This window comes from Drosophila guanche, unplaced genomic scaffold (assembly GCF_900245975.1).
Source record: "Drosophila guanche unplaced genomic scaffold, DGUA_6, whole genome shotgun sequence".
NCBI classification, from domain to species: Eukaryota; Metazoa; Arthropoda; class Insecta; order Diptera; family Drosophilidae; genus Drosophila; species Drosophila guanche.
Genome location: NW_022995750.1, coordinates 5,683,984 through 5,699,176, shown reverse-complemented (window position 1 = coordinate 5,699,176; position 15,193 = coordinate 5,683,984). Strand labels below are relative to the sequence as shown.

The window sequence follows — 15,193 nt, the reverse complement described above, 5'->3', positions numbered from 1 at the left end:
CCACAGTCATCTCTCATCCCACTGCATGTCTCCTCTGGAAGCGCCACAAAGGCGCGATGCGATGGCAAGAAACCCGCAGCCTGCTTTTCTAACTGAAATTAGGAGCTCTTCGTGTTGGGTTCATTTTTCCATGTCAGATTTTGACACTTGCGCCGCGGCAGTCAAGGCGCTAAGTATAGTGCGTTGCGAAACTATAAAAACGGTAATAATATAGAGTGATCAATTTCACATTTCATGAGGGCAAACTCTTTCATTACCCATATACTTATCTTCGACAATAAAGTTCCATCAAGGTCCATAAAGTTTCAATAGATTTTTTGATTCCATCACCAAATATCCCCTTGAAGCTTTTTAAGTTTCAACTCTCAGTTGTCTTAAATTGCCGAACCGCACTGTAGCTACGAGTATTTCCATTTCGCAGGATCTCCCCTTCTTTCAACCGACACAGACGCCGCCGTATTCGCTTTTTAAAGAAGTGGCTTGCTTATGAGGCAAAGTAATGTGCACTTTTGGGGTTTTGTGGGTTGACAGTGAATGGGCTGCAGTTGAGCTTTCATCCTTCTCGCCCAGGGCTGCAAGGGAAAGAAAATAAGGAAAATTTATGAGCACTGACGAATTCTGTGCATTTTCCCCCTGTCCATATTTGCTACAACTATTTCCCTGTTCCCGGGCTTCTAGTGTGGGAAAATAAATTAAAAAATTCATGAGAGTAAATAGTCCTGTTGCTGTGTCATCTGTCCGGTAAAAGGGTAGTTTATTTGCATTCGCACTGACAGGCCACAACAGTGACAAAAGCATTCTGTGATCTCTAAGTCAAATTGTATTATTTCCCATAGTTAGTCAAAATCTTTGTAATGAGCAAAATAAATCGGAATATTCAAACGAACTTTTCAGATGATGATAATGATGCTAATGAACCACCGCCAAAGAAGGAACCACCCAACATCACTCTACTGTCAAACTCGCAGCCCGACAGGCAGCCGGACAAGCCACCTCCAGGTCCATCCGATAATGAAGCCATCCCTGAACCGAGGGTCAGGCCTTCCCGATACATAACAACCAGTAAGGGAATATCACCATCCAATCTTCGAGCTTCCCTCCTTATCGCCTGAGATCTCTTCCAGCCGAGGATGACAAGGATTCGGGCTTCGAAAAGATCGCCGTCTACCTGTCCGTGTTCTTTGTGATCATTACATTTCCCTTGTCGATCTTCTTGTGCCTGATTGTGGTAAAGGAGTACCATCGGGTGCTGGTCTTTCGCCTGGGCAGGGTCAGGTGAGGTTCTGCAAATCATTGGAACTATTTCCAATCCCATAGCCGCATACCCTTTACTCTCTCAAGGAAGGGCATCAGGGGACCAGGCCTCGTATGGACTCTGCCGTGCATCGACGACTTCATCAAGGTAGATCTACGCACCTTCTCGACCGAGGTGCCCTCTCAGGACATCCTCACCAGAGACTCAGTGACGATTTCCGTGGACGCAGTGCTCTACTACTGCATCAAGGATCCCATGGATGCCCTCATTCAGGTGGATGATGCGAAGGAGGCTACCGTCCTGATAGCCCAGACCACACTGAGACACATAGTCGGAGCCAAGCCACTCCACACCCTTCTCACCTCGAGGGACACCCTGTCCAGGGAGATCCAGGTTGCCGTCGATGAGATCACGGAACGATGGGGAGTGCGTGTGGAGAGAGTGGATGTGTTAGTATATCCGTAAGCCTCGCCTAATCTTCCACTGATTATCTTGTGATCTGATTCTNCCGTCTACCTGTCCGTGTTCTTTGTGATCATTACATTTCCCTTGTCGATCTTCTTGTGCCTGATTGTGGTAAAGGAGTACCATCGGGTGCTGGTCTTTCGCCTGGGCAGGGTCAGGTGAGGTTCTGCAAATCATTGGAACTATTTCCAATCCCATAGCCGCATACCCTTTACTCTCTCAAGGAAGGGCATCAGGGGACCAGGCCTCGTATGGACTCTGCCGTGCATCGACGACTTCATCAAGGTAGATCTACGCACCTTCTCGACCGAGGTGCCCTCTCAGGACATCCTCACCAGAGACTCAGTGACGATTTCCGTGGACGCAGTGCTCTACTACTGCATCAAGGATCCCATGGATGCCCTCATTCAGGTGGATGATGCGAAGGAGGCTACCGTCCTGATAGCCCAGACCACACTGAGACACATAGTCGGAGCCAAGCCACTCCACACCCTTCTCACCTCGAGGGACACCCTGTCCAGGGAGATCCAGGTTGCCGTCGATGAGATCACGGAACGATGGGGAGTGCGTGTGGAGAGAGTGGATGTGTTAGTATATCCGTAAGCCTCGCCTAATCTTCCACTGATTATCTTGTGATCTGATTCTACAGGATGGATATCAGCCTGCCTCTGGTTATGCAGCGATCCTTGGCCAGCGAGGCAGAGGCAGTCAGGGAGGCAAGGGCCAAGATAATTTCAGCCGAGGGAGAGCTAAATGCCTCGCAGGCTCTCAAGGAGGCTTCCGATGTCATGTCTCAGAACAAGATCACCCTGCAGGTATGTCTTCCAGAATTATATAATGCGGATAACGCCAGCCTCTTTCACTGAATTTCAGCTGAGGCATCTACAAATTCTGACCTCGATTGCAGCAGAACGTCGATGCAGAATCATTTACCCCTTCCCCATGGAGATAATGACTCCCTTCATGGATGGTGGTGGTGGGGGTGGCGGACGAAGCCGCGGGGGTACTGGAAACCCCGGCGGCAAGAGGCGGGAGAGTATTCTGACCAATTTCTTCTTCGGTAGCAAACCCGAAACTGAATCGAATGACAAGTCTTCTCCACTGGATCCCAAGGCAGATGTTGCTCCCAACCAGGCGGAGTTCGAACAGGACCCGAACCATTCGAGCGACACACGTATGTTCCACGTCCAGGGTATCGACTGTTCCATTCAATCGATCTTCATTTTGGTGCTCTTTTCAGAGGGGGCCAATGAGTCGGAGATGCCTGGAGGCTCGGGGACATCAGGAACAGAAAGTGATTTGTTATGGACTGATGATTCATCATGCAACAGCCCCTAACTGATATCCCTCTCTCCGTTGCAGAGCCGTTGGCGAACCTGGCGTTTATGGATATCCTAAGCTATCAGCAGTTCATGCAAAATCGTCGATAATCAGGACTTTGGCCTGGGCTGGCAGACAATGTCCCGGCAGCAGGACATTGACAAGGCCAAGCGTGAAATGAACAACAGTCACGTCAGCTCCGGGGGCCACAGACTTGATTGAAGGGCATTATACTTGTTCCTTGTTGTGCTCCCTGGTCCATGGAGCCCGGTTTCCAACACAGACACTGAAGCGACATTGACACTGGAATTCGCTGGCCTCAAAGCATTTTTTTTACGATAAAAAATAGCTGCGTATTTGGTTCTTTATATTCTTGCTCGAAAGGCAATTTATCTCTTTTAATAAATTGGAAGATTTCTGTCTATATTTCAAAGACGGATAACGGTGAAAAACATTTTGTTAAATTTCTCCAACAAAAGGTAAAGCTGATTGATGAACATAAAAAAATTAAATCTATTCCGAACTAAAAACTAGGAATTGATTTTCCCTTCTCAAATTATGGCTATCGTAGTCACCAAAGGTGTTACTTCTTCAAAAATGTAATATTTTTTATCTTTTATCTCTTATCTTCTCCATTCTGTCGATTAATTCACATTTAATGCAGAGTAATTCTTGTTATTTTCTTAATTCTTTGTCTGGGTCACCAAGTGTCAAGGGTCCACAATTAATTTCGAATTACCGCCTACTTCTCAGCGGAGTCAAAAGTACTTGGTTGGCTTAGCATTATAAATTTGCGAAACTCCGCACATTTATTATTTCATTTGCACATTTGAGAGAGGCAAAAAGTTGCGACAAAGTGTGCTGGGGCCTGTCAGGGTGTTAATGCACTTGCCCCTCCCTGCATGCATATCGTACGTGTGGACGCGTACGTGTGAGTGTGGGATGCCTCGTAAATTATCAACGAAAGTTTTCGAGCTAATGTGCAAGAAATTGCAAAGAAATCAAAGGAACTGTACGCCAGACTCTGAAACTTATCCACCAACAAATGTGTCAAAGACGTTTTCATGGCTTATTCAAGTTTCAAGCATATTATATAAATTTGTCCATAAATTGTTGGGAGAATGCTTTTAAGTCGTAATCGAAATTATGAATTTCGGAAAAGTGAGGCCCGCCATTCCTTCAACTGATTGCTTGCCTTTCGCGGGGTGCACTATGCATAAGGGGAATTGGTTTTGCGGGCGTTGCTTTGTCGCTGCTGTTTGTGCTGTGGATAAAGGGGGGTGGGGTGGAGCGAGCGTGCGTAAGTTTGGCTGCGTGCTCATTGCTTGGTGCGTGTTCGAGCACGCACAGGTAGAACACACCGCCCCATCCCCCCTCCCACCCACACCACCACGGACCGCGTTGGGTACGTGTTTATCCAGCTGCCTCGCCAGGCATATGTATGTGTGAGTTGCGGTGTGTGGGATTGATGGGGGGCCAAGGGCAAGGTATTTTACATTTAAGGTATGGCAATCTACGGCTTGACTCTCGAATGGAAATCTAATTCAGAAAACCTTACCAACAGTTTAATATACTGTGGGTGTAGAGTGTGGTTGTGGCGTGTAGGTGGGGGTGTCCGTGTGTACGCTTGTGTGAATGACGGGTTGAGCTTTGAATCGGCAGATGCTGTTTGTGTGCTCCCTCTCGGCATATATCTACTTCCCAGCATTCTCTCTCTGGCACTCTTCACCAGCATCTGCTCTTAGCAGGCAGCAATGCAAATTCAAATTTGATTTATGCAAATGGCACATGCAACAGCAGAACGGCACTGGAACGGCAGCAGCAGAGAAACATCAGAAGCAGCAGAAGTGAGCAGCAACAGCAGAGGAACATCAGGAGCAGAGGCAGCAGCAAGAGCAGTGGAGAAACACCACGAAAGCCAAGAGTATCTGTGGAGTTTTAGGAGGAGTTGCAGTTGCTGCTGCGGCGAAGAAGTGCAGCAGTGGTGGGGCAACACAAGTGAGCTGCAAGTGGCGCAGAGCTCTTGGAAGCCAATGTTTGCACTTGCCATTCTCACCAAGTGGCCAGCAGCCAAATAAGCAATCTTTCATATGTGTGGGTGCGTACACTCTGACCCCCAAACCCAACACCAAGCCCTACTCCTAGCCCTACATAACTCCCCTAGGACCTAAGACCAACCTGAAGCTCCACTCCGGACCACCCCTTGGGAGATTCTTTAATTCACATTTAAATAAAACGAAAAATGCTTGGGCACTGTCATTGCATACCCTTTAAGAGGGTACTCTTCTGTATAGCATTTCCAGACCTTCATATGGATAACAAATATTTCATAGATCAGAATGAAGAACATAGAACAATCAATAGGAATCAATAAGGTTTTATGTAGTAGTGTTCAATTTTAAATTGGTTGCAAGGAAGGCTGCAGGAAATTAATTTCAATGCTACCTCATCCGTTACAGATTTCCAAAATGTTCTATTAAAATGATCGATCTGCAAGTGTACAGCAAGGTTCGACTCTCCAGAAACTAGATTTAATTTCTTGTATTTCTTTTCTCTTTGGAATTTTGGATTGCACTTGACATTTGGTCATTTCAGTTGTCCGTCTCCCTCCATCTCTCTCCTCCTCTCCCTCTGGCCAGTACATATCTCTGTCGGCCCTGCAATCATCCGGACTCTCTCCGGTTGACATATGTGACACTGTGACCGTAAATGTTCTGCCATCTGTTAACCCATAGAGAGGGAGATAGAGAAAAAGAGAGGGCTACAGCTGTCACTCAGCCACGCTCCGCTTTGCTTTAAGGATTTCCAAAGAGTTTTTTTCTCTTTTTAGCTTATCCCTCTGTGACCTCTGCGGAAGATTTTACTTTGGGGGATTTTATTGACTCTTGTTTCGGGGCGCTTTTCTCGTTTTCATGTTTGTCATTGTCAATCTCGTTTATCGACATCCGTTTAATGTCCAGCAATTTGAATGGAACAGACCTGTGTGGCATTGGCTGCTTAACTTCTCAATTCTCTCAAAGTTGTCACAGATTTTTTTGAGTACTACGGGGTGTTTGGGTTATCCTACATCCGATTCGGTTTAGTTTGCAGAATGATTGATGGAGGAGGATTCGTTGTAATGTTTGCAGAGGAATTTGATTTCGCCGAGAAATTGCAAGGAATGTTCTCCCGCAGGCATTTAAAGCTCACTTTCAAGACCCCTGTATCCATGAAATCTTAAGGCGGACACCTAGAAAGTCAATGCAAGACATGAAAAATACAGATAAAAGTTACCTTAAATGTATTCTCTATGGATAGGCAGACACTCACCAGCAAACACTTTAAGAACGATGTGAGAGCCATTCTTTTGTTCCTTCGTTCCCTCAATAACTCAAACTCGTGGCCAGGGTATTACTGCCTGTTAAACAATACCCCTAGTTAATAGTCTTAGTGGCCGGTGTGCATTCAATTGGCATTGGTAGGGGATTTCCTTGAGCCTACCACTCGAAGGATTCAAGGAACAAAAACATTGCCAGCTAAACAAGCTGTAAGCTGCCTGGTAATTGAAGCTGCATTGTTTGGCACATGTCCATGTGCCAGCAGCACCGGCAGTCTTCCCATCATTGCACATTCCATTCCAGGGGCAGGAGGCAAGTGGGTGCAAAAGTGGAGCAACAATTGTGCAGGCAAACAATGGAAATGCCACAACCTGGCAAGCCAAACCGCAGGGAGAACTTTCAAGTAGCTCGCTGGCAGGTGGGGAGGCGCACCAGCGGGTTGGCATTGTGGTGGTTCGGTATGGGGATTGTGGAAATTAACAAGACATTTATGCGGGGACACACACACAAAGGTGCGTCTCCAGCAATCGTATCCTCATCTCTGACAAACAACTGTCTTTGGCATAAATTAGCTGGCAAATAGAAGGAATCCCATCCCAGCAGTCTGTCTGCCTTTGAGGAGGTAGAACACATGTCCTTTGCTTGTCAAGCAGGGATACAAAAATAACTTACAGACACTCAAACTTCTTGGGGTGTAGAAGCCAGAAGCAGAGGCAGATATACATATCTACGGCTGGTATATGCAGAGAGGGGGGTGAAAAAGCCAAAATGCAAATTGTATGTCGAAAAGTTGTCAGTCATAACTAACTCGACGATGACTAAAATTTGTTTGCCAACACAACACAACACAACAACTCTTGAGGCAGCAGCCGTTGCTGCTACTTTCCTTCTGCTGCTTAATGAGAGGGGGTGCGGTGCGGCAGGAGGATGGAGGAGGCTTTGGTTCCATGTTATGCAATGTTGGCAACCCTGTAGAGTTGTTAAAACTTTGCCCGAAGGACAGGGGCACACTGGCTGGGCTGCGCTGTGCTGGGCTGGGTCTGGCTTCCATTCAGAGCAACGCCAAATTGTCAACAGCTACAAAAACTCTGCAGAGCAAGAGACAAGGGCTACAAAAAGCTCAGAGGCAGCAAAAGAACCTACAAAAATTCTGCAGAGAAGGGATTTTCCATGTGAAACAAGAAGTTGAGGTTGTTGGGCAACTCTGGAGCAAACTTCAATTTCATTAACTAAGTGGTCCACACCAATTAAGTTTTGTGCATTTTGGAATAATATAAATTAATTAGAATATGCTAATGAGGCTCTGCCCTGGTGCCTGTAAGTGGAGTCGACTTGAGTCAATTGACTTGAATAAATTAGCGGCGGACAAAGTGCAGGCTCAAAGGCTAGTCTCTCGGCTTTAACCATCCATTGACCTGCTCCTCTTTCGCATTGAAAAATATTCCGAGTGCCCTTGTACAAACAAATATTTGCTGTTCAAGTTGGTGCTCGGCCCATTGGCATACAAATGTCTAGACAAAGTGAGAAACTCATAGACTGTCGGGGAATTCGGTTGGAATGGTAAGGAAAAGGATTCCGAATGTTACTTAGGGAAGAATTATGTACTTTGGGTGTATTTCAAAGTGAGATTGTTGTTTACAACTTTCCAAAATATCTCATTTACATTTTGCTCATTTATAAACTCATCTCCAATCCCCAAACATATTGCATATATCCTTTGAAGTTTATTCCACAGTGCCAACTGTAATGTCCTCTATTTCAATCTCTGAGGCACTATTAAACAAACCTTTCTACTCTGCGAGCTCTTCGAGTTCCACTCCCCATCTAGCCATTAAGTTGTCACCATCTCAAAGCTCAAAACGTGTTGCATACCTTGAGGTATTTTGTGGCTCCAAAAGTAACCCCTTGCTTCCCTCCCTCTCTCAGTATCCTTTTCCCAGCCACTCAACCATCAGTTTCAATCGAATGCCTCACTAATGGCATCATTTCGTTGTGGCAAATACAACGATAAAGTCATTGAAAGTCGAAAACGGCAACGACTATTGCATAAATTCCGAATGCGATTCCCAGAGACTGGGCCACGTTTCTCTCTCGTATTCTAATTCTCGATGGGAAGACAGACAGAAAGACAGACAGGCAGCCTGCTCCTCAGAACCAGTAGCCCAGTCCCAGTCCCAGTCCCAGACCCAGACCCACTCCAGCATTGTCTGCGCATCTGTCTGGAACAGTGCACTCGCATTCGCATTGGCATTGGCAAATGGTCTCTGGCATTGGCAAGCCGTCCGATGTCTATGAAAGGAAGGAAGGTGGCTGGGACATTCAGTCAGTCAGTGAGTCCAGGCCAGGGCAGGCGTCAATAAGGTACGTTCACATCATGACAGGGCAGGGCCCCTTCAAGTTTGATCGTATTAGACCAATTTTGAGGCACATCCAGACGCATTCATTTTGTCAGCATTGCTGAATTATCGTTTTGTGGAATTTTTTGTTTGTTGATTATTGATTTGCATGACAAACGGCAGACATTCCTCAACAGACACGACAAAACTCCATCAGAGAGATGGCAAAACTTCTACTTTCTCTGGAAGTTTTCGATTGTCCGTGGAAATACGAGGGAGATCCACTCGTTTGTCGAGCATAAATTAATTAATTAACGAGAGCCTGGACTCTGCCAGGACTAGGCTAGAACTATTCAAAGTTCTCTCAACTCGAATCGTATGCAATTCAGGCATTCACAAAAATCTATTTATCAAACATTTAAAGCTTTTGTTTGGTGAATCTATCACCGGCCATGGCCCACACACAGCTCAATGGGCATTACAGGGGCGGCGCGCATCAAAAACAATTTTGTTTCGGTAATTATCACAATTAAATCGTTGTTTGCACTTGACTGCTTTTGTTTGCCATTGTTTTCAGCAAAATTTTCAACTTTTCAAAGAGGTATGGTGTGCCCTGCCGCTTGCGCTGGCCAAATTAAACATTCGAGTTGAACAAATTGGTCAGAAATCCACCTGCTGCACGGCCCTTGTATGTGTCATCAACTGCGGAATGACATTAGTTTCCATTATGGATATCCAGTGAATGCGTAATTAACGCTAATGGAGCACAATCAATTTCTTATAGGCGCATTATGACAATATGCTCAGTGCAATTAAGGCTGGACATTTAACGGCAAACATCCCGCGAGAACATTGTTGACAGCAATGAAACTGTTTTTGAAAATTTAAACTAACTCTAGGAACAGCCTAAATAAGGCTCCAAGCTCCAAGGCTAAATAAAATGTCTGGGAAAGTGTGGGTATGAAATGTAGAAAGTATGAAATGTATGTAGAAATGTATGTAGTTGCCGAACAATAATTTTTGGTGGATTTCATTACTAATATTACACGATCTCTGCACAATTTATTGCTTATAAAAACTAACAGGCTTTTAAAAAGAAGACCTCAAAACAATTGAGGTACTTAAGAAGCATTGCTATGCTAGTAGATTGGTTTACAAACCAGTGGTCCCGAAGCAAAAGCCACATTTCCAACTAGATGCATATACAAATGATAACAGTGACCGTAGCCCTGATCGGAAATAAAAAAACAAGCTGGATTTGGCGGTCGGAAGTAGAGCCATACTCCAGACATCAATGCCGTCATCATCCTACAACCAACGCCCGGTTGGGACCTCCACGATATTTTCCAAGGAGCTGACACCGTCCTCGTTCTTCTTGAGAAAGTCGTTCACGCACCGCTCGATGTAGACGCTGGTGGACGGCGCTTGCCATTTAATTGTTTCTTCGTCCGTTTTGAGGTGATGTTCAATTTCAGACATAGCTGCTGGTTGAGATGAAGCCCAGCCAGAGGAAACAGTTCGACTGCAGTGCATGCGCGGGTGGCGAGAGGGTCGGTGCGTAATGCATAGGAACGCTAAGAAAGGAAAATACAATTTCTGGGTAAATTTCTGGAGTTGTGTGGAGGAAGAAGCCAAGAGGATACCACTTTGGAGGAGAAGTACACACCTGTTTTGGTAGCCTCCTGTCGCAACAATAGCCCAGGATCGAAGTCCGCCTGGAACACCTCCGAAGTCTAAACGATAGTAACGGGGGAAAACTATCATTAAGCATCGATTGGTGGTAGTAAGCGTAAATGCTGTGAGGTGAGGTTTTGAGCATAGAGATCGCTGTACTTGCCAGAAAGCACAGCGAGCAACGATCTGTGAATGCCATGCGCCAGGCCACCACCAGGCTCTTCTCAAGAACAAGGCCGGTCCGGCGAGGTGCATATGCGAGTGGTCAGCGCCCTAGAACATACCGCGGAGATGAAGCCCGAAGCTGCACGGCATTAGTGTTTATTTCTTCGAAGTACGGCTCCGAGTGTTTGGCGTCCAACACGAATACCTCGACTCAAGGTACCAAATCCAGTTCCAAATCTACAGCCAAATCCAGCTTGTTGTTTTATTTCCGAACACAGGCTTATGGTCACTGTTATCATTTGTATATGCATCTAGTTGGAAATGTGGCTTTTGCTTCGGGACCACTGGTTTGTAAAGCAATCTACTAGCATAGCAATGCTTCATTTGTTTTTGTGCCTCTGTTCTGTACATTTTAATTTTCTTTTCCTAATTTTGGAAAACCAAGAGAACAAGTAAAATAGTTTCGAAATTAATTTGTTGCTTGGAATTTTTGTTTCAAAATCTTTCACTTTTTTACTTCAATTTAAATAATTTAAAGTTTTACTTTTGGGGATTTTGTTTGGTGTAAAATTACACAATTTAGATGTTAGCACTTCGACGCTCTGTTTGAAACTGAAAAACAAAGGGCTCAAATCAAACGCGAAAAACATACGTAAATATATTTTGTCAAACAGCCTACTTTGACTCCTACTTAGAGTAGGATAAATAAACACATTTTTTTAAGGCAAAATGAGAGAATATGATTCTGTCTTTAACACGATTTATTTCTAGGTACAAGATTTTTCTTGGGATGGGAGGAATTTTACAACAACAAGCTCCCACATTCTTTAAGGAAAATCTGCACCTACATTTACATAATTCAACTTGCTTATGCTTTTTATTCATTCATAACTATTAATAAGAAGTAGGCCGAAATGTAACAATAGAGGGCTGAGGCTATTTTCTTCGAATCCATCATTTCCTTCGAGTTATTGAGTTGCTCAACTATCGATACGTAACTTATGTCAGTGTACAGAGGCTATAATAGCGACTCCAATTATAAATATAAATTAATCGAGGACGAATATTGTGAGTCCAGACACTATTTTGATACCTGGTACCTACCTATTGATTTTTGCCAAACTTACATTTTGTTTACCTGTTTTTTCTTGTGTCTTTAGCATTTTGGATGCCATCGATTTTTGTATTTTGTGGAGGCGGGGCGAAAATTGTTTCCATAAATTGTTTAATGGCCTGTAATACTAATTGGATGCAATGCCCATTTAAATGAACAATTTTTGAAAAATAAAGCACGGCTTGCTTATATTTTATTTACATCTAAAGTTCATGACAGAAAATCAAAGTTTATTGACCAAAGTTTATTGGTTAAATGTTCACCAACAGCTTTTCACGACTGGAAGCACAGGAATATCAAATAGGTTCGAGTGGAAAATGATTTGAAGACAAACTCATGAAGATATGACTTCAGATTTAGTAACTAATCGATGAAGAGCAACCCACATACAAAGCGACCACTCACCAAAATCAAACTTTATTTTACAGATCAGCATCACATGTGCCATTTAATTTTAACTCTAAACAAACTGTATTCGATACAAAGAACTAACGAGGGACCAAGCAAAAAGGCCTAATCTTTATCAACATCATCGTCTGAGAGCAGTTCGGATAGACTTAGATCCGACGAGCGCTTCTCGAGAGGCTGCTTTGCCGTGTCCGACCGGCAGCACGCTGGAGTGGGACGCGCGTACATCTTCACGCAGGCGATCACGTTCTCGCGGAACATGGCCTCCGAGTGCTTCATTATCTCGGCAGCATGGTGGTTGAGGGGATCGTTCGGGTTGGGGTTGCGCAGCAGTTGGGGCAAGAAGGTCTCAACAATGTTCAACAGATCGTAGCTGGGCGACCAGGCCTGCCTGAACACATTCATGCAGACCAGGCCGGTGTTAAACTCGATGTTCGGATGCAGTATCTTGGTGATGAAGCGGACCTTTGGCGGATTCAACGGATAGTCCTTCGGCATGCTAATGCTAACCGTCCACGTGCCACCCTCGTATGCAGTACCCAGCGGCCCCTCCAAGAGCACATCCAGATTGGCCATATCGTCATCAACGGTGGTCCGATGGCCCGAGGCCAGAAGCCGGCTAACGTCCCGTTGAAGGCGTCGCCCCGCCATGGGCGATGTGGTGTTTACGACTGCACTGGCCATCTGCTTCCCTGTTACTCCAAGCAAGTATATGAATCGGATCTACTGGAATTTCGAGTGCGCCCGTCTGCTACACAGACGTACCTACAAGTGTGTTCTGCCGCCAGTAAACCACTTTCATTGTAAAGGGTTATGTCGGATTGAATTGCATTAGATGTAGTACTCACATAATAAAATGAAACCAGAATTTTGCTGTATTTACATTGAAGTGTACTAGAAATATAGCACTAGTGCCTACTCGAGCCCTGGATCACTATATGGTTTTGGAAAGGCTCGGGAGACTGGATGGGAAGTTATCTGGTTTTCAATGAACGTCATCAACAAAGACGAAACCTTTCTACACACATTTCGAAAACAGAATTGTCAACTTTCGGTAGGAAATTCTATGGGAGCGCCCATTCCTAAAGCGGTCACCACCTCTGTTATCATGTGTAAAAAAAATAAACATTTTCTAAAGGTTAAAAAAGTTTCATACGGATTACTGGTAGAACAATTCAATAAAAATCACTTAAAAGTCGCTCTTTAATCCACTTTTAGCGGGAATATTCCAATGCACAAATAAAATTTGTACATATGTTGGTAACGCATCGCCATCTGTAATTCAATTTTCTCAATCATTTTATATAACTCCCTTAAGACCTGTCAACAGCAAGCAATTCATTTAAATGTTTTCGCAGCAACTAAACCCGTAAAACGCTGCAGCATGATAGTGAAAATATATTTATATCTCTTTTTATTTATTAGTTTTACCCGATTTCGAACTCAGTTTGTCCTGGCCGCTTTCGTGGATTTTTTTGTTGGCCGTGTCGCATTGCGTCTAAACGGATTTTGGCGCCGTTCCGAGAATGAAATTCATTAATTGCGCGTGGGACAAAGTTTTTGGCCGTCCTGCCAACTGCTTGTAATTGGGCACCAGGGAAAGTCCTAGGAAAAGTGGGCTACCGAGTGGACGTGAATGTGGGTGTGGCTTGGGCTTGGGCTGTGGCTGTGAGGTTTGTCCTTGTGGACAGCCTCAATCTCTTCTACCCTTTGCTGCCCCTCTTAATGGGTCACTCCAAGTTGAATGCATTTCTGATTGCTGGCAATAAATCAAAGATCGTCTGATGGCTAAGACCCACTTTTACAGTTCCATAAAGGAATCAGCGAATGAAAATAGAGATGGCGATGGAGAGTGCATTAAAGTTAAATGGACTTGGACTAAATGCTGCAAATAGCTGCCATAACAAACAGTATGGACACACCAGGATCCAGAAATATGTATATAAAAAAGAGAGCGAGAGATTGTATCTGTGTCTGTGTCTTTGTCTGTGTTTGTGGCTCTGTATCTGCGTCTGTGCCTCTGTATCTGCGACAATGGCTGGAGCTGAAACAATGGTAAATAACGACTAGAAAATTGTAAAAAATGTTGACAATGTTTCTCATGGCTGGTAAATCCTTTGCCCCCATGCTTTATTTTTAGTGCGACAGTAAATGCGTCAGTCTACCCATCTCACTCTCACTCTCACTCTCCATCCTCCATCTCTCCTTCTCTCTCCTTCTTTCTTTGCCACTTTGTCTGTCTCTGTCTGGGTTTGGAATGCGCTTTGTTGCAGTTTTCACAGTCGAGTGCCCTCATTGTTTTCGCTGTCAGCCAGCGGCGCGTCGACAATGAATAATTAGAATTTTGTTGAAGGTCCATTGCTCATTTCCCCCTCTAACCACCCACCCATCTCCACCTAACACATTCCCACCTCCGCCACAATTTATTCATGCGACTTTTAGTTTGTTGCCCCATGGGCAGCAAATCAAATATTGGACATTTTTGGATCGAAGCGAATAGGCGCCTGGTATTTGCTTTTCAGAATGGGTCGCTAGGCACAATATTTCTAATAGTACTACGAGTATATCATTGCCACAGGCTTGACTTCATCGAGTGTTTCATTGGCTCTAATTAACAGTTGAATGCTTTTGATGCACTCCAGCTAGTGATGTTTCAGGATGGTGAATTTTAAAGTTTTAAGTTCGAATTTTCTTCTATCCCTTTCGGGAATTATGTTTTAAAGTTACCACACAAATGCTGAGCTCCATGAACATACCCCTAAAAGCCCTTAGACAATACTTGGTTGGGTCTCCATCATTTACTGATGTTCGATGAGAATCTTGCCTTTCGTAGTAAAATTTAATTTCCTAAGTTTAATTTCAGCCGGATATGAATGGCAGACCTTGAATTCTGAGGCTTTTGGGGTGCCTTCTCCGGACCCATTTACAACTTTGAGTTGGTGTTTTATGGATATGGGCTTATGCATACATTTTCTCCATTGATTTTGCCAAAATGGGAGTGTTAGAAGGAGACCGCCCTGGCCTGGACGGAACAGACTTCAATGAAATTTTCAAGTGCATAAATAAAATCTGAAATAGATGCCATTAAGAGCATTTTAGCCACCATTAAAGCAATATGGCCAGACCCCCGTCCCACAGC

General features: G+C 44.4%; 2 protein-coding genes across 4 annotated transcripts; one reads left to right on the top strand and one right to left on the bottom strand.

The window, feature by feature from the left end:
* Positions 1-828: 828 nt before the first annotated feature.
* Positions 829-3,462, top strand: LOC117586443 (erythrocyte band 7 integral membrane protein). Of its 3 annotated transcripts, XM_034276481.1 has the most exons (8): positions 829-1,062; positions 1,125-1,160; positions 1,764-1,878; positions 1,945-2,307; positions 2,370-2,535; positions 2,594-2,894; positions 2,961-3,021; positions 3,083-3,462. In XM_034276481.1, exons 1-8 carry the CDS (start codon positions 855-857, stop codon positions 3,219-3,221), a joined length of 1,389 nt encoding a protein of 462 aa, XP_034132372.1. In that variant the 5' UTR covers positions 829-854; the 3' UTR covers positions 3,222-3,462. The 3 variants fall into 3 exon arrangements, with proteins under 3 accessions (XP_034132372.1, XP_034132373.1, XP_034132371.1); XM_034276482.1 differs by lacking the exons at positions 1,764-1,878; positions 1,945-2,307 and adding an exon at positions 1,342-1,704 and having other exon boundaries at positions 830-1,062; positions 1,125-1,275; positions 2,961-3,014; XM_034276480.1 differs by lacking the exons at positions 1,764-1,878; positions 1,945-2,307 and adding an exon at positions 1,342-1,704 and having other exon boundaries at positions 830-1,062; positions 1,125-1,275.
* Positions 3,463-12,110: 8,648 nt separating this feature from the next.
* On the bottom strand, positions 12,111-13,007 carry LOC117586121 (ubiquitin-conjugating enzyme E2 5). Its single transcript, XM_034275985.1, has 2 exons — positions 12,903-13,007; positions 12,111-12,832 (listed from the first exon to the last, which is right to left on the bottom strand). Exon 2 carries the CDS (start codon positions 12,736-12,738, stop codon positions 12,160-12,162), a length of 579 nt encoding a protein of 192 aa, XP_034131876.1. The 5' UTR covers positions 12,739-12,832; positions 12,903-13,007; the 3' UTR covers positions 12,111-12,159.
* Between the last annotated feature and the right edge of the window lie 2,186 nt (positions 13,008-15,193).